Consider the following 21,262-nt stretch of genomic DNA (forward strand, 5'->3'; position numbering starts at 1 on the left):
TCCCTTTATCCTAAAGTCTAGCACCTCAAGCCCACTCCAGAAGTCTGCTCCCTAATGGATAACTTCATCCATCATATCCAACCTAAACATCCCCATTTATCAGATGTGGAGGGCAGCTGGGCATAAGATGTCCAGTGTGTATGGATGAGGTCTCTTCCCATGGCTGCTTGGTGTCCCATCAGCTAGCTAACAACTGTAACAGGCCAACCCTTTTTGTTATAGGGCACGTGCACTCACCAGAAAGACAAAGTGAGAAATCACCACCACCACCACCCCGGGGCAGGGGATGGCCACACCACAATCCCTCCCTTCTCCATTTTCCTCTTGGGATCTTGGGCAGGCATGCACATGCACCCAGTGTGAGTTTAGGCCACCAAGTCCAGGATATAGATACTATGCCAACTGCTGATCCCAAGGCCAACCCTTTATAAAAACTACTAACAGGGAACCAGCAGTTAGCATAATGGCTATGTCGCTGGACTCCCACGTAGCTGACTGGTTTGCGTCCCAGACCTGGTGGCTTAAAACTCACGCGGGGCGCATGTGCGTGCGTGCCCAAGATCCCGAGAGGAGAATGGAGGAGAAGGGATTGCGGCGTGACCATCCTCCCTGGGGGGTGGTTTCTCGCATTCTGTCTCTATGTCTCTGTCTGGCAAGCGCATGCACCCTATAGCAAAAAAAAAAAAAAAAACTCCAAAAAAAAAAAATCATAACAAAAAAACTACTAATAATAGGTCCTGGTTGATTCCCTGATTTTGCCTGTTCTGCTCACAAGCTGTGTTGGTCTAACTCGTGCATCTGGTCAAATAAAGGTAGCATCTGACCACTGCCTGGTCTGTCTTGTGGATAAAGGGCTAAGGAATCCAGGGTTCTCATAAAGAGTTAAATACATTTCAATAGCAGCAGCCAAAAGTCTTTTTTTTAAACAATAATTTATTGCTTTTCCTTCCAAACTTTTGTGAATTTACAAAAAATAAGTTTACAGTCTGCCTTGTTCTGATTAAGAATGCAAGCGGTGAGCTCTGTGCTACGCCCTGGCCAGAGCAGCTCCTGGGCCGCAGGGCTGCCTTTCCTGTGCTCCTCACGCCACCTCGTGTGACACAGGGCATGAGTCAAGTCACTGGAATGGTACAGAGGTTTTTGGTTTGGGGGGCTGTTTGCCTTCCTGCTATAAAAGTGAAATTTTCAGTTCATTTCTGAAAAATAAATTGGTCAATAAATTCATTTTGTTCTGCTTCTACTTTACACAAAGCTTCATATTCAACCCGATACCTGAAAAACAAAATTGTTAGAAGCCTTAAGATAAAATGAACCATTGGCTTAATTCTAGAGAAGAATCTAGAAGTTTAAATGATTCCAAGAAATGGCTTGAGTTGAGAACAGAGAAGTTTGAACAAGAAAGAAAAATCAAGCTAAAAGGCAAAGCCCTACCAACGCCACCCACAAGAAATCTCCAGCCCTAAGAAGCTTCTCCTTTGAGGGAGCCAGACAGCTCCGTGGCTTGCAATTTCATGTACAAACCACTAGAGATCGCTGGATATTAAACTTTCTACCCCATCAAATTAATTCTACTTTAAAAATCTTATCAGTGAGAGGCTACTACTGGGAAACAATGAAGAATAAAGACAAGGTGGTCATCCCAGGAAGAAGAGAATTTCAATTGAGGCAGAACCTGCTTTACACCAGGATTCTTACCTTTCCAGCTGCATTTTCTTTTCTGCTATCAGAGCTTGCAGTTGCTGCTGTTGGGCTTCTCTCTGCTTTGCTATAGATTTGAGCAAGTTCCGAGCACCGATGGCCTAGGAAACAGGATTGCCCCAAAGGTCCTGGCTTCATTAAAACCATCTACAGCACCAAGTCCTCCCAGTAGAGAAGGGCCTTTTGGTAGTTATGTCAGTGCCCAGAGGGAAAAAGAAGAGTCCCAACACCTTTGGAGAAGTCAGTAAGAGGATTAACCCAATTCCAGAGTGATCCCAAAGAATAGGACTGAATGCTGAGGCAGGTCTAAATATTCCCAGGGGTACACAAGGACTCACTGACCCATTTAGCCTGTGCCCTTCCCGTTACCTATACCATACAAGCCATCACGTTTTGTTTATAACAGCTTTTTTTTTTTTTTTTTTTTACTTTGCTATGGAGTACATTTGCTCACCAGAGAAAACAGAATGAGAAAGCAAGTGGTCAGGTCTGGTACAGAGCCCAGTACCTTAAACACCACGCCACTTGCTGGGCCCAGCAGCTTTGCTTTTTTTTTTTTTTTTTAATTGCCATAGGGGACATACACTTGCCAGTGGGAGACATAGAAAGGTAAAAAGATGAGAAATCACCCCTCAGTGAGATGTGGTCACACCACAATCCCTGTTCCATCCTTTCGAGATTTGGGGACTGCACATGTGCCCAGTATGTTTTGCAAGCCACTGGATCTAGGATTTAACTGCACAGTCAGCCATATGGGATCTAGCTCCCCTAACCACCAGGCCTTGGAGCAGGCCCCATTTTTTTGTTTATACAGTGAAGATATAACCACCTATGTCTCAGTGCTGCTGTGACGATGAAAGGAAATAATGACAACACACACTAGCATTCAGCAGGTTAACTAAACCAGCAATTGTTATCACAGATTTTAATAAACAGAAGAACTCATCCAACTCCACACCCCACCCCTTCCCCTTGCAAAAAAAGAGGGTAGAAGCATGAGAGGCTAGTGAGCCAGGGTGCCAGGCTGAGACACAGGCAGAAGACATGCTGATCTTACCTTCATCTTCTCATTTTCTGCTTCTTTTGCAAGTTGGTCAACAAGCTCAATTAAACCACCAACTATTTTCTGAAACTGGCCAATTTCTTTTGGGGAAAGAACAAAAAACTCAGCATCAGCACTCTCCTGAGGCAGTGAGAGAGCAGGGCTGTCTCTTCTAATTTGTGTCAAAACAACTTAGTACCTGTTGGCCTAAATCTCCCACCCATGATCTGTCAGGAGGGTGGCCACAAGCCCAGGACAGGACCTTGAGTCCCCACTGAGCCAACCAGCTGCCATTACCACAGGCTATGAAAACAGCAGGCCCCTGCTGGGCCCATCCTCAGATGGACCCCAATCTGCTACTTACTAGTGACAAGTCACTGTTTAGAGGACAACCACAGGACATGACTGCTGCCTCCAGACTAGCACACATACCACACTAGATTTCAGTGCTTGAGGGCGGGGCTGGGCTTCCACCTGAAATCAGGGTAAAAAAAGCTCACCGCATTTAAATGCCTAAACACCCATCACTTTTTTTTACATGTCCTTGGTGTGATGGAACCCCATTTTACGGAGTGGAAACTAAAGACAAAAGAGGTGGGACAACATGCACATGGCCATCAGAGAAGATGGGTAACAGAAGCCAAACTACTTTTCACCAGGCAAGCTCTGTCCACAGCCTGGGAGGCCCAGAAAGCTCCAAAATGCCTTGCTCTAGCTAGATCCCAGCTCTGTGGCAATGGCCACTGGGCTTGCTTAGTGCTAGGACAAGAAGCTCCCTGGAAAGGGCTAACCAAAAGATGACTTCAGTAAGGGTTGAGCTTCTAGAGTAATCACTTCTAGCTGCAAATAATGGAGAGCCCACCACTGAGTACTCTCTTCCTCACAAGAAATCAAATCACGAATACATAATTCTATTTCCCACCCCCAAGCCATGGTTCTGCCTCTATGAAGTTTAAGGTTTCTGAGGACAAAATACAAAGATGGCGTATCGACAAGTACCCTCCCCTCCCATTCCACTGTTTGATTTGAAAGGTGCTCTGTGGGACTACTTGACATGGTAACAACAGTTAAACAAGGTGTGCAGTGTGGGAATTCACAGGAACCAGCCTCCACTTCCAGGGAGCCAACAGCTCCACTCAGACACAGCCGAGAGCTGCAGTTGGGCAGGGAAGAGTTGGAAGGGCTCCAAGCTGAGAGGCAGCAGGGGCCCCCGGTGATACTCACTGTCCACAAAGTCCTTGCACTCTTCCTTGAGCTCTATGGTCTGCTGGGTAACCTCTGGGTCCAACACCCGCAGCTTGTTCAGCTCATCAAAGTGCAGCCCTGCTTCACCCAGGATGTCCTTGGCCATAACTACAAAGAAACCAGCCCCAATCCCCGTAACTTGTTTTTTTTTTTTTGGATAGGTTTTTGCTATAGGGTGCGTGCACTCGCCAGAAAGGCAGAGACAGACAGACAGAAAGCAAGAAATCACCCCCCAGGGGGGATGGCCACACCGCAATCCCTTCTCCTCCATTCTCCTCTCGGGATCTTGGGCACACACGCACACGCGCCTGGCGTGAGTTTAAGCCACTGGTCCAGGACTCAAACTGCCGTCAGCTACATGGGAGTTCAGTGACATAGCCATTACACTAACTGCTGGTCCCCAATCCCAGTAACTTCTAAGCCACCCAAGGAAATGCCTGCTTCCAGTGCAGCCCCGCTCCTGCCCCCAGACACCAGTGACATAAACCCACATGTGCCAAAGGCTCCCCTGGCCCTTTGCCTCCACCTCTTTGAGCCTCACCTGTTTCCCTTCCAGGTTCCCTAGAGAAGTTGTGCTCTGAAGGAGTGACAGTGGCAGTCAGGAGGAGGTGTGTCATAGGAGCAAGGGTCAGGAAAGAATAAAGTCCGGTTGCTTGTCACAGGCATTGTTCATTCAACACACATTTCTTGAGTGCCTACTGCATGACAACACTGCTAGATGCTGGGGGTGCAAAGATGAGTGTGACGCGGTGCCCGCCCTGGAAGGCACGGAGTGCAGCTGGAGGAAGACAGACAAGGAGACTGAAAAGTTAGACTGTGTTAAGTGCTTTTACAGAATTAATCACGAAACAGCGGCAGGAGGACAGAGCAGGTGACTTGGGATGAGGGAGTGACAGCTGAACTAAGCAGTGAGCCATAAGCATGTTTCTATGCCCCCAGTATGTACCCAAAAGGACACAAAAAGGCTTTGCACACATATGTAATGGAAGGACATAAAAAGTGAATAGAGGGGGCCAGCAGGAGGCATGGTGGTTAAGGGCACTGGACTCCCACATGGCTGACTGTGGTTCAAGTCCCAGACCTGACAGCTTGCTTTCTCACTTTCTCTGTCTCACTCTGTCCCTCTCTGGTCAAACAGAAAAGGGAGGAAGGGAGAGAGAGAGGGAGGGAGGGAGAGAGGAAGGGGGGGAGAAAGAGAGAGAGAGAAAAAAAAAAAAGGAAAGAAAGAAGAAAGTTTTTTTTATTTAAAAAAAGTTAATAGAAAAATAAACCTGAGTGAATTAAAAATTAGGGTAAAAAATAAGCCAGTAATAAGAATATTACCCAAAAGGTATGCTACAGGATACTGTACAATGGCCTGAGTAGGGACCAAAGTTAAGTCAGTCTCTAGCAGAAAACACAAAAAGAAATGAAGTAGCAGCAGGAACGTTCCAAGTTAGGAGGCAGGGGAAGACATTCGCAGCAGCGAAAACAGCATGGACAAAGGTCTCAAGTCATGGTAAGGGTCTATCTTGCCTACAGGATGAAAGGAAAGAGGATGGGGCTGAAGAGTGGACTGGAGCCAGACCAGGAAGATCCTGTGTGCCAAGCTGAGTTTGGACTTTTTTTCCTTCTGTAGGCAACAGAGAACCAACAAAGATACCATCTCCCTTCCCGGGATACTGTGCCTTTCTGGTCTAAAGACTGCCTCGATTCCGGGAAACATACACTGAAAACTCATCCTCGTTCTGGCAAAAAGGAAAGGAAGGAAGAAAACAGTGCATGCCCTGTTTAAAAAGAGGGCTGGGGCCAGCTCAGTGTGGTGGCTAAGGCAGCTAACACCCACATGGCTGACCACGTGGTTTGAGTCCCAGACCCAGCAGTTTGAAAAACACAGTGGGCACCTCTGGTAAAATTTTAGAAAATAAAGGGGCAGAGGGAGCTAATGCTACTTAGATCTAGCTTCTAGCTACCTTGGCAATTCCCAAACCCAGGTGTCCCAAAGGCCACCATCAACTGTCCCCACACCAGCCCCTTCCCTCTGCTCCCACCTCCTCTGCCTCAACTGTTTCCCTTCCATCTTCCTTAGAGTTCTTTTCTTTCTTTTCTTTTTTTTAAATTTGTTAGAAGGCACATGTGCTTGCCAGAGGGAGATGGAGAAAAACAGAAGTCAGAAACCACCTCTCCAAGGGGGATGGACATGCCACAATCTCTTCTCCACTTTTCATTTAGGGATTTTGGGGCACACGTGCATGCACACACACACAGTGTGTTTCTCAAGTTGCCGTGTCAGGGACTTGAACTACATAGCCGGCCATGTGGGATCCGGCCACCTCAACCACCACCATACCACTGGCTGCCCCAAGAGGATCATGTGGTTCTGAGAGGGAATACCCAGGGCAGATGGTTGAAAAAGAATTAGGCCCCACTGTTGTCAGAACTTCTGATTTTCAAGAGGACCAGAAATCTGATTACCTAAATACTAGCATCTAATTTAAAAACTTAAAATACACACACATCCAGCGTGGTGTGAGCCAACTAACGCAGGTCTGTGGGCTGTGTATGAACCTGGCCTTTAGTTTCCCTGGATCTACTGAAGTAAGTGCGCTAGCCAAGGGAAGGTGGTTAGGGTGGCTAGATACCACATGGCCGACCGTGTGGTTTGAGTCCCGTGTGGTTTGGTGACTTGAAAAACATGCTGGGTGCTTGTGTGAGCATGCCTGAAACCCAGGGAGGAGAATAAAGGAGCAGGGACTGCAGCATGACATCCATCCCAGGGGAGGATTTCTCACTTTCCCTCTCTCCCTGTCTCTGTCGAGCACACAGCTGCCTTATAACCAGACTTTTTAAAAAGATCTGTCTTCCTGCTTGTTGCTCTGCTCACACATACAGTCTGAGTATTTTTGGTTTGTCTCTTTGTTTTTTTGAGTGATTTTAGCTATAGAGTGCATATGCTCGCCAGACAGAAAGCGAAAAATTACCCCCCGGGGGGGATGGCTACAGCACAATCTCTTTTCTCAGGATTTTGGGCACACGTGCACCAAGAGTAAGTTTTAACCCCCGGGTCTGGGACTCAAACCGTCGTCGACCACGTGAAAGTCCAGTGGTATAACCATTACACCATCTGCTAGCACCAGTAGTCTGAGTATTTACCAACTACTAGGTGATTAATCAGACCTGCTGCTCCACAAAGATTCAAGTAATACAAAAGTGTTAACCTCCACTCTCTTACCCAAGAGAGCACGCATTTATCCAGAAACATCTATTGAGCCCCTGCTCTGGGGACAAGAGTGAACACCACGCCTCTCGACAGACAGTAAACAATGACAAACTGTGATCACAGTATGAGGAAGAGTGCACGGTACCACGTGAAGATGTGGCAGGGGGACACAATCCACGGGGGTGGAGGGAATTGTCAAAGCCTTCGGGAAAAAATGACGCCTAAAATGAAATCTAAAGGTGTCCAAAAATTTGTCAGGGAGGACGGGAGGCATTTCAGGCAGAAGGCATGTGTGAAGATCCTGGGGCAATGTGACCAAACTGGGCAAGAGAGAAGGTGGGACAGGATGAAGCTAGATAGCGGAGCTAGAGCTAGGGAGGTGGTGGAGGGCTGCGAAGCCACAGTAACAGACTTGGATTTTATTGTTCAAAAACTGGGAAGCCACTGGATCCTCGGCTGAGTGACAACATCAGATTTAGAAAGATCTCGGGCTCTGCCAGAAGAACGGACTGGAAGAAAGGAGAGGGTGCCGCCACACCTACCTGGTGGATCACTGCCATCCTAGCACCTAGCAGGGTGCCTGCTCATAACTGGCGCTCAGTAAATGTCTGCCCAACGGCTGACTATGGAAACAGACAGGCTACTGCAGGAACCAAGGCTTGCAGCTGAACACAAGTGTTCCAAGTTAAGCTGTTTTGCAAGTCGAGGCGGTAAGACCTAGTAACGGAGTGACTGAAGCGAGTATGGGATGAGTCAGGCGAGATCTCCATACAACTGGCTTGGGCCAAACGTACGACTGGGAGGGACAGTTTAAAGAGGTGAGTAAGATGGGAGAAGGTGTGTAGGGAGAGTTCACAGTTGTATGAGCACCTGAAGAACACAGCGCCCCAGGGCCGGCACTGAGCTCCCGGAGGATGCGCTGTCACATGCTTTCGCCCCTGGCGCGCCCAGATCCAGGCGAGGCACTGCCAGGGGGCTCCATCCAGAGGGTGTGGAAGGGGCAGCAGGCAGAAAGCTAGGCAGGGCAGGGCGAGGGGACTGGCTCTGTCTTTACTAAGTACACCCCTCGAACTCGTCCGAGCTGCAGTCCCCCCACAAGATCGTTGAGAGCGCCGATCAAGCCCAGAGCCTAGGCTCCGTGTAAAGCCGCTCCCCGAGAGGAGGGAGGAATTCCCACGTTTCTTTTGGCCTCGGTCTGCCTTTCTTCAGGGCGCGAGCCTATCAGGTTCCTCTCGTCCCGGGACGGCCCGCATCCCCGACCCAAAGTCGCGGCCTACCTACCTGCCCGGTGGCGGCGGCGCGCTGTGCCCCAGGCTAATGTCCGCAAGCAGCTTCTCTATCCGGTCGGCGACAGCCGGTGCCCGCCTCGGCCGCTGCCACGGCTACAAGGCTTGTTTACCCCTAACGTCACTACCTGACACCGGAAGCATTTACGCCCGCCCTCCCACAGAGACTGCTGGGAAACAGGAGCCCGAAGGAAAGAATGATTGCCTACAAAACCCAGAGGCCTTTGTGCCAGCAAGCCGGCCGGAAGTAGCTGTGCACTTCCGGCGGAAAACTCTCCGGGGAGTCAGACTCCGCCTCGATCAGGTGCTGGGCATGCCGGGCCTTGTAGTTTCTGGCTCCGGGCCGGCAAGGCTGGGCCGCGGCTCCGGGCGGAGTGCGCGGACGCGGGATGTGAGCTCAGAACCCTCGACTGCTGGCGGGCAGGCAGCCGCAGGCGGGAACTGCCCGGGGTCTGCTTGCCACCCGGCTGAGAGGAGATCGCCTCCAAGAGACGGTGAGAACCAGGCCTGCCGCTGCCCTAGAGGGAGGGATGGACGGGCCCCGGGTGGAGCAAAAGCAGCTCCGCCTGGTGCTGGGGGAAAGGCGCGGGGCGGTGTAGGGCCGATGGAGGAAGACACCCCCAAACCCCCGCCCAGATTCTGCACTGGGGTCAGAGCCGATCTGGGATTTTCGATGAGGACAGATGCGGGCTGGGGAAAAGCTTGTCCTGGCCGCGAGAGAGGCTGATGTTACTAAATTTTCCCAGGACCCTTTGGAAGAAGCCTAAGCTTTTACACCCGGGATTTCTTATAGACCCGCCCGCTCTAGCCAAGATCAGCTTTACCCACTCCACCTCGCCCCGCCATCCCCCGTGGACGGATTTACCCCGCGTGTGAGGGATTTCTGGGTCCTTCTCTTAGGACCCCACCTCCTCCCACCGCTACTGTTGTCTATCTTTTGTTCTGCTTGGGTTCCCATTAACTTTGCTGAGAGACGTGGGTCCGCCCCTAGCCCCAGGCATCCCCGAATAACCACACACAAAGTCCGGAAGGAAGCGGGTTGAGGCTATCAGTGGAAACTTCATTCTCATTGGAATTACTTTCTGGGGCGTCACCTGCCGCAGGGTTCCTGGAACCATTGGTCTGTGCGGAATCTGCCCTGACCTCACCCAGGAGCTCAAAGCAGTTGCTTTGTAGGAAAGGGGTAGATTAGCTCTGGATTTGTCTTCCTCTCTTGGCAAGCCTAGCCTCTGAGTTCCTTCGGTTTGGCAAAACCTGTATATGTGCTTTCTTTGATTCTGGGAAAATTGGGACTAGCGACAAAGTTCCTAGGGAACTTGCTAAAACTTGTTGAGTGGATTTCTTCTTTTGGGGTGGGCGGTGGAGGGTAAGGTGACCTCATACCGTTCATTCTAGTGTTACTTACTCATTGGGCCAGCTCCCGGTGAGGCCTCAAGGCATCCATACCTCTGCCCTGAAGCAAATGGTCTCCTGGACCAGCCACCGAGAGGATTCACTGCTTCACACAGCACCCTGTCTGGCCTTTTCGTAGGCATTCTTCCCAGGGTCTTATCTAAATATTTTTCTTTTAAACAGATTTTTTTATTATTTCATTGTATTTATCATTATTATTTTCTAATTTGCTACAGGACATGCGCACTCACCAGAGAGAGACAGAAAGAGGGAGGGAAAGTGAAAAAGCAGGTCTGGGGCTTGATTCCTCATTGGCGCCGCCTGGACCGGCATGCCACCTGCTGGTCCTCTTTTTTTTTTTGGAGAGATTTTCACTGTAGGGCGCGTGCGCTCGCCAGACAGACAGAGAGAGACATAGAGACAGAAAGCGAGAAATCACCCCCCCAGGGGGGATGGTCACGCCGCAATCCCTTCTCCTCCATTCTCCTCTCGGGATCTTGGGCACGCACGCACACGCGCCCGGCGTGAGTTTTAAGCCACCGGGTCCGGGACACGAACCGCGGTCGACTACGTGGGAGTCCAGCGACATAGCCATTACGCTAACTGCTGGTTCCCCTGGTCCTCTTATCTAAATCTTTTCAGGCACAATTTTGGTCTAACAAGCTGGCGTGTTAAATAGCTAAAATGTATGTGGCGCTGTGCTAAGCACTGTTTGGGGAGTGGAACGGTGGAACTGAGAAAACCAGTGGCCTGTTTCTGGGCTGCACTTGTGAGATGATCGACTGTGAGCTCCTGTGTGTTTCGGGGATTAAGTGACCCAGTTCCACTTTTTTCTGTGGCTGTTACTACCGCTGCAGCTAAGCCTTCCTCCTCTTTTGACAGCTGCTTTCTTTGGTTTTCCCACTTCCTCTCTGGCATCTTTACAGTCCATTCCCAACATCCAGAATTGTCTTCTCAAAATATAAATTACCCTATTGTATCACTCCCCTGCTTAAAGCCCTCTAGTCAATTCCTACACTATATTGTAATGCATATAAAATCTTCTTTAATATTATCTAGCAGCTGTCTTCCCTGACACTTAATTTTTTTGAAGAGGTTTTTGTTATAGGTCATGTGCACTTGCCAGAGAGACAGAGAGCAAGAAATCACCCACCAGGAGGGATGGCCACACCGCAATCCCTTCTCCTCTCAGAATCTTGGGCACACACGCACACGTACGTGTCCAGCGTGAGTTTAAGCTACCGGGCCTGGGACTCGAACCGTGGTCTACTACATGGGAGTCCAGTGACATAGCCATTACGCCAACTGCTGGCCCCTCCCCCCACACACTTAATATTAAACTAACTTCCCTCTGCTTTCTGTGCACCAGCCATCAGGACCTTATTTGTGTTAAAACTTCTTTCCAGCTGCGGCGTTGTACTTACTGTTTCATCTGTTTAGAACATTCTTCTCAAACCTCAGCTGAAATGTCACTTTCCAAAGAGGCTTTTCCTGTAATTCTATCTAAACGAGGACTCAGTGAACTGCAGGGCTAGAAACCACTTGACCAGTTGTAGTCTGGGATCCCCAGTAGGCTTGAAAACATGCTGGGTTGGGACCAGCGGTTGGCACCTGTGTGTGCTGTGAACCCAACATGCTTCCAAGCTGACATGGGGATCTGATCCTGAGGTTGACTATGTGGCTCGCAGTACCACAGCTCAGTATGCTATGGACTGAACCACCAAACTGGACTTTGTTTTTTGTTTTAAAATGTTGTCAGAGGGTGCATGTACTCACTGGAGAGAGACAGAGAGAAAGCAAGAAAGCTCTCTCCATGGCAGGTGGTCACACCATGATCCCTACTTCACGTCTCCCTCCTTTTCAGGATTTGGGGCGTCCGCACTCACTCATCTGGTATGTTTTCAAACAGCCAGGTTCAGGACTTAAGCCACACAGTCAACCATGTGGGATCCAGCCGCCTTAACCACCAGGCCACAGGCTAACCTGTATTTTGTTTTTTATTTCTTATTTCCATTTGTGATGCCTCTTTGAACTCCTTGAAAAGAAGGACAATATCTTTTTTTTTTTTTCATTTGTCATAGGGGTTATGTGCTCTTTCGAGAGAAAGAAAGTGAGCAATTACCCTCCCAGGGGGGGATGACCACACCATAATTCCTTCTCCTCCATTACACGTCCTCGGTGTGAATTTCAGGCTGCCAGGTCTAGGACTCAAACCATGTATTCAGCCATGTAAGATCCAGCTGCCTTAACCTCCACACCACCTGCTAGCCCAAGGCCAATGGGCTAATGTATACTAAATGGCAAGTGTAGTATCTATAACCAGCACATAGTAAACATGCAATGAATACTAACTATCATGTTTTCTCCTCATTGAATAAATCTCAGTGGAGCCAGCCCATGGTATGATGGTTATGGCTCCTAATCCATTGTGACTGACTGCACGGTTTGAGATCTAGACCCAGCAGCTTGAAAAACATGTCAGGCACATGTGCGAGCGTGCCCAAAATCCTGAGAGGAGAAACAGAGGAGAAGAGATTGTGGCATCCTCCAATGAGAGTGCTATCTCACTTTCTTTCACTCTCTGTCTTGCACACATGCCCTCTGGCAAATTAAAATCAATCAACCAGGATTAGTGATTCCTTTAGTTTTTGTATGTGCTCACCAGAAAGACAGGGAAAGTGAGAAATCACTCCCCGGGGAAGATGGCCACACTGTAATCCCTTCTCTTCCATTCTCCTCCTAGGATCTTGGGCACAAGTGCACAAGTTTCCAGTGTGATTTTTAAGCCACCAGGTCCTGGACTCAAGCTGTTGTTGGCCATGTGGGAGTCCAGCCCTGTAACCACTATGCCACCTTAGCGATTCTTTAAAAAACCAAAACAGGGACCAGCACTTTGGCATAATGGCTATGTTGCTGGACTCACATGTAATCAACTGTGGTTCAAGTCCCGGACCCGGTGGCTTAAACTCACACTGGGTGCATGTGCATGCGTGTCCAAGATTCCAAGAGGAGAATGGAGAAGGGATTGCGGTGTGGCCATCCCCCTGGGGGGTGATTTCTTGCTTTCTGTCCCTCTGTCTCTCTGTCGAATGCACACACCCTATAGCAAAAACCTCTAAAAAAATAAAAAAATAACAGAATCTAAATTCCTAGGGATGGCCTAGCTTTGCTTTCCCTGCGCCTCCCTCCTGTGATCTGTTAGTGTTTCGATTCCTAAATCATTTCATTATTTTTAGATTTACTTCCTGGTCTCTTCCAGTCTTTTCTCCCCATTCTTGTTGGGAGGGAAGAGAAAAAGATAGAGGGCTGGGCTCCTTCTCAGGAAAAAAGAAGTAAAAATAGCCATCCTGTAGTTGTTCTACCCAGAAAAATGGTGACAATTTTGGGAACCGGGGGCAAGGCCGGTACCTGGAAGGTCAGGCCACCCCAGCTGGCACTCAGGTAACTTCTGCCAAGAACGTTGGTGGCTGGCTCCCTCCACCCTCACTCCATTCTCTCCCGAAGCCACTTTTTGCCTTCCTGAAACCAGACTCCAGCTCAGACTGCCTCCGAGTCTGGGACCTTTAGGAAGGAAGTGCATCCGTTCCCCTGGCTCCTGGGAAACTCCTAGGCTGGCTGGATTCCCAATAGGTTTAGCTGGAGAACCTTAAGATGGAAATAACTGGAATCTGACTGGTAGGGCCCCAGTACAGCCAGTTCCTCGGTCCTCTCTGACTAGTTCCAAGAGTTCGCTTCTCTTCCTTGTGGCCCAGAGCTGAGCTGAGTCTCAGGGAGGCCAGAGAGGTGACTGGCAGTAAGTGACCCGATTCCTGGTACAATGAACAAGAGCGAGAAGCCTCTTCTTTCTGTTGCCTCAGGACTTAGCTTCTGCCAGGGAGTGCTGGGGCTTATCAAGGAGAGGATGACTAGTCATCGTCCCCTCCTGGCTTGGGTTGTGTAAGTTTGTGTTATTTACTTCTTCCATGAGAGAGAGAAAGAAATGTACCCCAACAGAGTCCTCATGCTGCAGTCCACCTCCAGCCTTAGCCAGGCCGGATACAGGCACACGCATGCCTCGGCATGTATGGGGAGGCCTTAGGACACCAGCCGGCGACCTGGGGGTCCAGCATCACAGAGCATTGCATTACCCCTGCACCACTGGCCAGTTACCTGGGGCTCCTGCTTAACCTGTGTTCTCTCCCATCTCCTACTCACAGCACCGAGAGTATGAGGCCCTGGCCTCTGCTGGCTACTCTCTCGTGACCACTTCCACCACGGCGGAGCCTTCCAAGCCTACCTCCTGCCGTGTGGTGATCTACCTGCAGCGGGAGATGTCGGGGGATACCTGTCTGTGCCCAGCCTCAGGGGCCAAGCCCAAGCTAAGCGGCTTCAAGGGAGGAGGGCTGGGCAACAAGTACGTCCAGCTCAACGTGGGCGGCTCCCTGTACTACACCACCGTGCGTGCACTCACCCGCCATGACACCATGCTCAAGGCCATGTTCAGTGGGCGCATGGAGGTGCTGACCGACAAAGAAGGTGAGGCATGGGGCCGTATCAGGCAGGGTAGGGAAGGAAGGAGGAGCTCCCAAGGAAGTGACTTCTGGGCAACACTCGGCCCAAGAGGTCTAGAATCCAGATTGACTTTTCCTCTTCACTTGGAGTCCTCAGTAGTGCTTTGAAATTCTTTGACATTGTACATGAATGGTGTCTGTGTGTGTATGCACTTGCCAAGAAGAGCCATGCTTTCAGAAGCCTCAGCTAAGATAGGACTGGTGGCATGTTGCCAGGACTGGGCCTGAGTGCCCCGGAGCTTGGGTTTCCACAAAGCCTGGAGGGCCATCTCCCCAATGGCATGTGTCAGCTCTTGGTGTCAGGGAGGAGGAGTGGACAGTAGCGTGGGCCTGAGAGCACTCCCATTCCCATACCCACTTCTGTCACCCTGAGCCATGGGCTCTGTATTCAGGTAGTTCCCTAGCAGTTGGTCAGAGGGTCTGTGCCTGCTTTGGAGGTCCCCAGGGGCCATCAGTAATTCTGTGGGGCCCATCTGAATCTCTAGGCTGGATCCTCATAGACCGATGTGGAAAGCACTTTGGCACCATTCTGAATTACCTCCGAGACGACACCATCACCCTCCCTCAAAACCGGCAAGAAATCAAGGAATTGATGGCTGAAGCCAAATATTACCTCATTCAGGGGCTGGTGAACATGTGCCAGACTGCCCTGCAGGTACCAGGGCAGGGTTGGGGTGGGTGGATAGGGCTGAGCATGGCAGCCCTCCTTCCCGGACACAGGGGCTGGTTGCTGGCGGGTTTTGTGGCTGACCTAGAGTGAGGTACAGCCTAGACCGGCAGGCTGGCATGTATTCTTGGCAGTGTGAACAGGCTGCTTCTGGTTTATATGCCCAAATGTCCATATTCTAGGGCTGGCTTTCTTTCTTCCGATTGCCACAGTGTACATGCACTTGTCAGAGAGAGACACAGAGGGAGAAAGCAGTGGGACTTGGTTACATCACAGCTCCTATCCATTCCTCCATCCTCGCAGTTTGGAGCATGTGTTTCTCAAGTTCACAGGGTCATGTAGGATCTGGCTCCCTTAACCGCTGGGCTCAAGGACCAGCCCGTGGATTTTAGGTTTCTGCTCACCAGCTGGCAGCTTCTTTTGTCAGAAGTCTCGTGATCTCTGTCTGATGCCTCGTCACCAAGCAGGGGGTGGCCATAGCAGAGGAGCCCTGATGGCTCCCGGGGTACCGGGGTGAGCCTGGCAAGCAGAAGCTTCCAGACAATTCTCTGCTCTGTTGCCACCCAGGACAAGAAGGACTCCTACCAGCCTGTGTGCAACATCCCCGTTATCACATCCCTGAAGGAGGAGGAACGGCTCATCGAGTCCTCCACCAAGGTACTGGGGCCTGAGGGCTGCGGGCAGGGGATCCCAGGCCGCAGGCTCGGTCCTCACCTCCTCCTCCCTCGCAGCCCGTGGTGAAGCTGCTGTACAATAGAAGCAACAACAAGTATTCCTACACCAGGTAGGGGGTGTTCATGTCGGGGGCGTGGGGACGGGCCCGGCTGCTAAGATGCTGTGCTGCACAGGCCCACGTGAGAGGCCCCCTTGGTCCAGTCTGAAGGCCAGGTGCAGCAGGTGTGCCTGTAATCCCTGCGACCTGGGAAGGTTGAAGTAGGAGGATCACGAGTTTGAGTCTGGCCTGGGCCACATAGCAAGACCCTGTCAAAGAGCCAGGCCTGGTGGCACATTTCCGTGGTCCCAGCTAGGAGGCTGAAGTAGAAGATCATGACATAGCAAGACCCTGTCTTACACAAAGCCTGGGGGACAAGGGGCAGGAGGTTGAGCAGCCAGAGTAGACAAGGCAGCAGACCCAAGGGAAGCCAGCTGTGTTCCTGGCACAGCTGGCAAAGGTCTGGGACTCAGGACTGGCTTTCTGCAGGGCAGAACTAAACAAAACGGGGAAGCCAGAGCAGAGGCATGTGGGACTTGGAATAGGGCTCATGCCAGGATATGAACAATCACATGTGAAATGTGCCCTTAACATGTGTCATGTCAAGCAGTGGACCGTGTGTTTGCACACTCTTGGCCTTAGGAGCGGAGGTGGGATACCAGGAAGCCAGCGCCCAGGGAGCCTCAGGCCAGCCTTCATACCTCACGTTGGGCTCATTCCCTGTCACTCTTTGCTCTCGGCAGGCCCCTGTTAGGGGTACTCAGGTGGCTGCAGGCTCAGAGTCCCCCATGCACCCCAACTCTCTGTGGGCAGGCACATTGCCAGTGTCACCCCCACAGCAAGGGAAGGCTTAAGTGTCTCCCGCTGCAAGAGCAGTGACCTTCTTTCTGCCTTAAGAAAAAGAGACCTCCTCCCCTCAGTTCTCTGCTTTAACTTCACACCAGCTCAGTTCCTTTTCATCTCAGGACCCTGAGCCCAGTGGGTTGGGTCTTGCTTTTGGTCTGTTACTATTTAATGGGATTTGAATGTCTTTCTTAAGAAAGGCATAGTTACATCTGATTTGAATAGAAGCTGTGGATTGAAAGTCAGGATAAATCCAAATCTCCTGGCAACCCCCACAGCAAGCCTGGTGATAGCAAGCAAGTTCTTTGAAATCTCAAGCTGACCCTTACGAAGCTTGTAACATTGTGTGAGCTACTTACCTTTCAGCTTCAGTTTTGGTCTTCTCTAAAATGGGGCTGACGATACCTCACAAGGTTGTTGTAAGGACGATGGTATGAACAAGGTAGTTAATAAGTGATTCCTATGATGGTAATTACAGGTCAATGTATTCCTTGCCAAATAAGCAATAAAACTGATGGACAACCAAAAAGCAGGCAGAGTATTATACTTGAATAAATCAGATTGTGAATGTCTTATGGTATGGGTGCATGTTTTTTCCCCTGTGATGTCTCTGATGGAAGGTAGGAAGAAGGAGAGTGCAAATCAGCTATGGAGAATGTGAAGAGCCATCTGAGCCTGCTGCTTCTCAGGTTTCATCACTGTCTATTGCCCTAGGGAGGGATTTTACTGTTGAGGTTGGAATCAGAAGTGGGGAGACCAAGAGGATGCATATAAATGTCAGAGGACGTGTGAAGCAGGGGTGAGCAAAGAAAATATTAGTTAATTACCATTTTAGGAATTTGCAGTATCTGGAAGGCATACTTATTTTTCATTATTTATGCAGTCATAGGCCCTCTCTAGCCTGTTCGTCTGAAAGCAGGGCAGGAGAGGGTAAGGGAGGACTCAGCTCACCCCAGCATCCTCCTTGTGGGTTTTCAGCAACTCTGACGACCACCTGCTAAAAAACATCGAGCTTTTTGACAAGCTCTCTCTGCGCTTCAACGGCCGCGTGCTCTTCATCAAGGACGTCATTGGCGACGAGATCTGCTGCTGGTCCTTCTACGGCCAGGGCCGGAAGCTGGCGGAGGTGTGCTGCACCTCCATCGTGTATGCCACGGAGAAGAAGCAGACCAAGGTGCAGGGGCTACCCTTCACATGGGAGCGGGACCCTTCCTGGCTGTGGTGGGGCAGGAGAGCAGAGCCAGTGCAGCTATGATGCCTTTTACCATGGAGAGCCAGGAGCCATGTGTTCAACCCCTGCCCAGGCACTCGGTGATGGTGGCAGAGCAAGGGGCCTCAGGAATGGACTGGACCATTTGCTCCTATCAGCTGAGGGTCAGTGGCCACGACCAGCAGGGAACAGCCTGGTATGGGGAGAGAACCAGTCTTTGAAATTGACCCTGTTACGGTTTAAATTCTGACTTTGCGTGAGCCTTTCAACCACTGGGGTTGTTTCCCCATTTACAAACAGGAGCGAGAGTATGAGTTTAACAGCGATGGCATGAAAGTGAGGCGGCTCTGAAGAGGTGTGGCATAGTGGGGAGAGTTTGGCTTTCGAGTTAGGAAGGATGCTGTTCACTTCTCCTCTCCGACCCTCTGCTTGGGTGTTTCTGGTCAGTCAACTTAACCGCAGTCAGCACAACACAAGCACACCGAGGCCTTTGAGAGGTGACAGTTACACAAACTCCCTAATCTCTTGGTCACAGCCTGTTGGCAGGACGCGTGTTCCCCAAAGGGCAAGTGCCTCTCATGAGCGTTCCCTGAGAAGGCAGGGCTGTGCTGGGGTGGGACCGCAGTGCAGCCCAGGAAGTCACCTGGGTGTGAAGGCGTCCAGACTACTGAGGTGCCTCCAGCTGGATTGTCTGCCATGGGTCAGGGGAGGACATACAGGAGGTGGCCCTGCTTCTTCCTGCAACTCTTGGCAGTGAGGGTGGGAATGGGAGGTGACGGTTAGCTTGGATGGCCCCTGGCTGTACCTTTGCAGTCAGGGTTGGAGGGTCTCCATGGGGCAGTCTAGCTGTGGAAGCAGCAGCAGGACCATCACCTTCCTTAGTGTTTTCCTTCCTGAATTCCTGAGATGGGCAGGGCCAGAGCCATTCTCCCCCTTTGATAGGAGAGGAAAAGTCAGTGGGACAGGACTTACTGAAGTGTGGAGCCAGCTCACCATCCCTTTTGTTTCCTCCAGAAGGACCATGAGGGTGGGTGCGCTGGGCTGGACAAGCCGTGCTATAAAGCCATGGCACTCCTGCTCAGAGCAGCTGCATTAGGACTGTGCTTGGTCTGGCTCTGCTGGGCAGCTCACATGCCCCATGTGATGCTGACAGCACTGCTCAGAGAGGGATCCTGTCACTGTGTACGGAAACTGCACCACTGAGCGACGAGGTCATGCCGAGGGCCCACAGTGAGTTAGGGCAGCTCTGTCTGTACCCAGGCCTGCCACCCAGCTGCAGCCACCGCCTGTGATGCCAGTGTGTAGGACTTGGACCAGGGTCATGAGGGTGTCCTCTTGCACTTCCCACAGGGGACAGCCAGCCACCTGTCCTGAGAAAGTTAGCTCTGGGCCAGTGCCATGGGGCTGGGCTCCCTCTGAGCAGAAACCTCACTGGGTTTCCTTATCCCCTCACCCAGGTGGAGTTCCCAGAGGCTCGAATCTATGAGGAGACACTCAATGTCCTACTCTATGAGACCCCCCGAGTCCCCGACAACTCCCTGTTGGAGGCCACGAGCCGTAGCCGCAGCCAGGCTTCCCCCAGTGAAGACGAGGAGACCTTTGAGCTGCGGGACCGTGTGCGCCGCATCCACGTCAAGCGCTATAGCACGTACGATGACCGGCAGCTTGGCCACCAGTCTGCCCACCGCGACTGACGAGACCCCGAGTCGGGCACAGGTCTGTCTCCTGTCCTGTGGCCACCCCTGCTGCTACTGGCTGGGTCTCTGCTCCAGCATCCACAGTCCTGACAGGTCCCACCTGGGACTGGGCAGGGGAGGGACCAAGTCCCTTGTCTTGCTGCCCTGAACATTTCCAGATGACTGAGTCCTGACCCACTTGCTTAGCCTCTTTCCTGCCCACGGGGAGCTTCTGCTCTGGGGTGAACAGACTGACCTACACACCTCCTGCTAAGACTGTCCCCCAGGCGCTTTGCTCAGCCCCTTTCCTCTGTGAAGGGCTAGTACCCCGCAGATCGCAGTTAAGGCCCTGGAGGAATGGATTCATTCTAGGGCAAAGGTGGCTTCCAGTGCTGTGGAAGTGGTTTTCTTTTTAATAGAAGGTGGGGCTTCTTTCTTAAGGTGTTTAAGTACAGGCTTGATGAGTTTGATATTTTTTAAATAATCTAGGAAATGAATGGTTTTAAGTCTAATACTGAGGGGGCTGGGCATTTCTGTTCCCCTCCCAGGGTGCCAAGACCCTATGTAAGGCAGAAAACCCTTGGCCTTTCTTGAAGCCTGTGGGATCTGTTCTTTAAAGCACTTTGTACTGTTATTCGGATTTGTATTCTACCCTGACACACATCTTTCTCTGGTCCTAATCCCTTCTCCTTTGCAGAATCAGTCTGAAGGAGGGGATAAAGAAGAAGCGATTAAAAACAAAAACAAAAAAACTGACCAGCTTTGGCTTGACCAGCTGGGCCAGGCAGCCAGCCCAAAGAGTGCTGAGGAAGGTGGGATGCTTATGCTGTGGTCCTCACAGCATCCCTGTGAGAAAAGATACTTCCTCCGCCCCATCTGTAGAGCTACATAACTGACTCCTAGGGTTTTCCCAGTTGTTCTTTATTCTCTTATTCTGAGTGCCCCTGGCTCCCAGGCACATACTGTAAACCCGAAGACCTGTCATAGGGGCCAGGAGCTACTTGAGGCTAGAGACACAGCCACAAGGGGAAGGCTGTGGAGCCCTGGGTGCTGCATGGTGCTGGCTTGCACTGGTGCCCACTGGCCGAGAACAAGCTCGGAGCCCGGTGCTCCCAGTAGCCTCTGTAGACAGGCAGCATGTGCTTGGCCAGACTTCCCTCCCCTGTCCATGTTATGGTTTGTGTCCGCCCAGTGGTTAAGGCCCTGAGCACTGGATGATGAGAGAGGCCTAAGCCAGCGGCCTAAGGCCCTCAATCTTTATTGGGTGACTTGGCCATGGAGATGCCAGGCAGTACCTCTTCAAGGCTTTGGTTTTCATTCCCTTCCGTTAGGCTGGGCCCCTTAGAGGCAGTATATCTGAATTATTTTCCAAAGGAAGGCCGTCGGGGGGCTGCTCTGCAAGCCAAACAAGCAGCACAGCCTCGCAGTCACAGGTGACCAAGTGCGCCCCCCAACACTCTTAGTGTTGCTGTGATGCTCACTGCTGACTCCACACAACTGCAGGCAGTTGCCAGGCCCAGAGTCTGACACTCTCAAGGACCTGAAGTGGGCCAAGGCAGATGTGACTCCAATCAGGCATTTTATATGTTATAGTCTGGAATGTATAAGAAATTCTAAGGCTCTCAGGTTAGGACCGTGGTGATCAGTTACTAGTTTACCAGCCTTTACTGGAGTAACAAGATGAAGACAAATCCATTTCTACAGCCAAATTCATCCTTGGCTTTGTGACTTTTCCAGAACTT

General features: G+C 51.0%; 2 protein-coding genes across 3 annotated transcripts; one reads left to right on the plus strand and one right to left on the minus strand.

The window, feature by feature from the left end:
- Positions 1–710: 710 nt before the first annotated feature.
- Positions 711–8,616, minus strand: IFT20 (intraflagellar transport 20). Of its 2 annotated transcripts, XM_006165433.3 has the most exons (6): positions 8,466–8,616; positions 4,527–4,763; positions 3,965–4,093; positions 2,756–2,841; positions 1,696–1,799; positions 711–1,272 (listed from the first exon to the last, which is right to left on the minus strand). In XM_006165433.3, exons 2-6 carry the CDS (start codon positions 4,600–4,602, stop codon positions 1,191–1,193), a joined length of 477 nt encoding a protein of 158 aa, XP_006165495.1. In that variant the 5' UTR covers positions 4,603–4,763; positions 8,466–8,616; the 3' UTR covers positions 711–1,190. The 2 variants fall into 2 exon arrangements, with proteins under 2 accessions (XP_006165495.1, XP_006165496.1); XM_006165434.3 differs by lacking the exon at positions 4,527–4,763 and having other exon boundaries at positions 8,466–8,613.
- Positions 8,617–8,804: 188 nt separating this feature from the next.
- Positions 8,805–20,154, plus strand: TNFAIP1 (TNF alpha induced protein 1). The gene is made up of 7 exons (XM_006165435.3): positions 8,805–8,964; positions 14,059–14,377; positions 14,898–15,067; positions 15,647–15,736; positions 15,811–15,863; positions 17,613–17,808; positions 19,302–20,154. The coding sequence occupies exons 2-7, from the start codon at positions 14,173–14,175 to the stop codon at positions 19,536–19,538; spliced, it is 951 nt and encodes a 316-aa protein (XP_006165497.1). The 5' UTR covers positions 8,805–8,964; positions 14,059–14,172; the 3' UTR covers positions 19,539–20,154.
- The last annotated feature ends 1,108 nt before the right edge of the window (positions 20,155–21,262 follow it).

The sequence above is a fragment of the Tupaia chinensis genome, unplaced genomic scaffold (assembly GCF_000334495.1).
Source record: "Tupaia chinensis unplaced genomic scaffold, TupChi_1.0 Scaffold143921_1, whole genome shotgun sequence".
Taxonomy (NCBI): Eukaryota; Metazoa; Chordata; class Mammalia; order Scandentia; family Tupaiidae; genus Tupaia; species Tupaia belangeri.

Excerpts from the sequence above, each read along its gene's own strand:
- IFT20 (XM_006165433.3), bottom strand. The coding sequence starts at position 4,602 with ATGACACACCTCCTCCTGACTGCCACTGTCACTCCTTCAGAGCACAAC. Across the intron at positions 2,842-3,964 it reads GTGCAAGGACTTTGTGGACA|AAATTGGCCAGTTTCAGAAA; the intron begins GTGAGTATCACC and ends TTTCCCCAAAAG. Across the intron at positions 1,273-1,695 it reads AAGAAAATGCAGCTGGAAAG|GTATCGGGTTGAATATGAAG; the intron begins GTAAGAATCCTG and ends TTTGTTTTTCAG.
- TNFAIP1 (XM_006165435.3), top strand. The coding sequence starts at position 14,173 with ATGTCGGGGGATACCTGTCTGTGCCCAGCCTCAGGGGCCAAGCCCAAG. Across the intron at positions 15,737-15,810 it reads TCATCGAGTCCTCCACCAAG|CCCGTGGTGAAGCTGCTGTA; the intron begins GTACTGGGGCCT and ends CCTCCCTCGCAG. Across the intron at positions 17,809-19,301 it reads CGGAGAAGAAGCAGACCAAG|GTGGAGTTCCCAGAGGCTCG; the intron begins GTGCAGGGGCTA and ends CCCCTCACCCAG.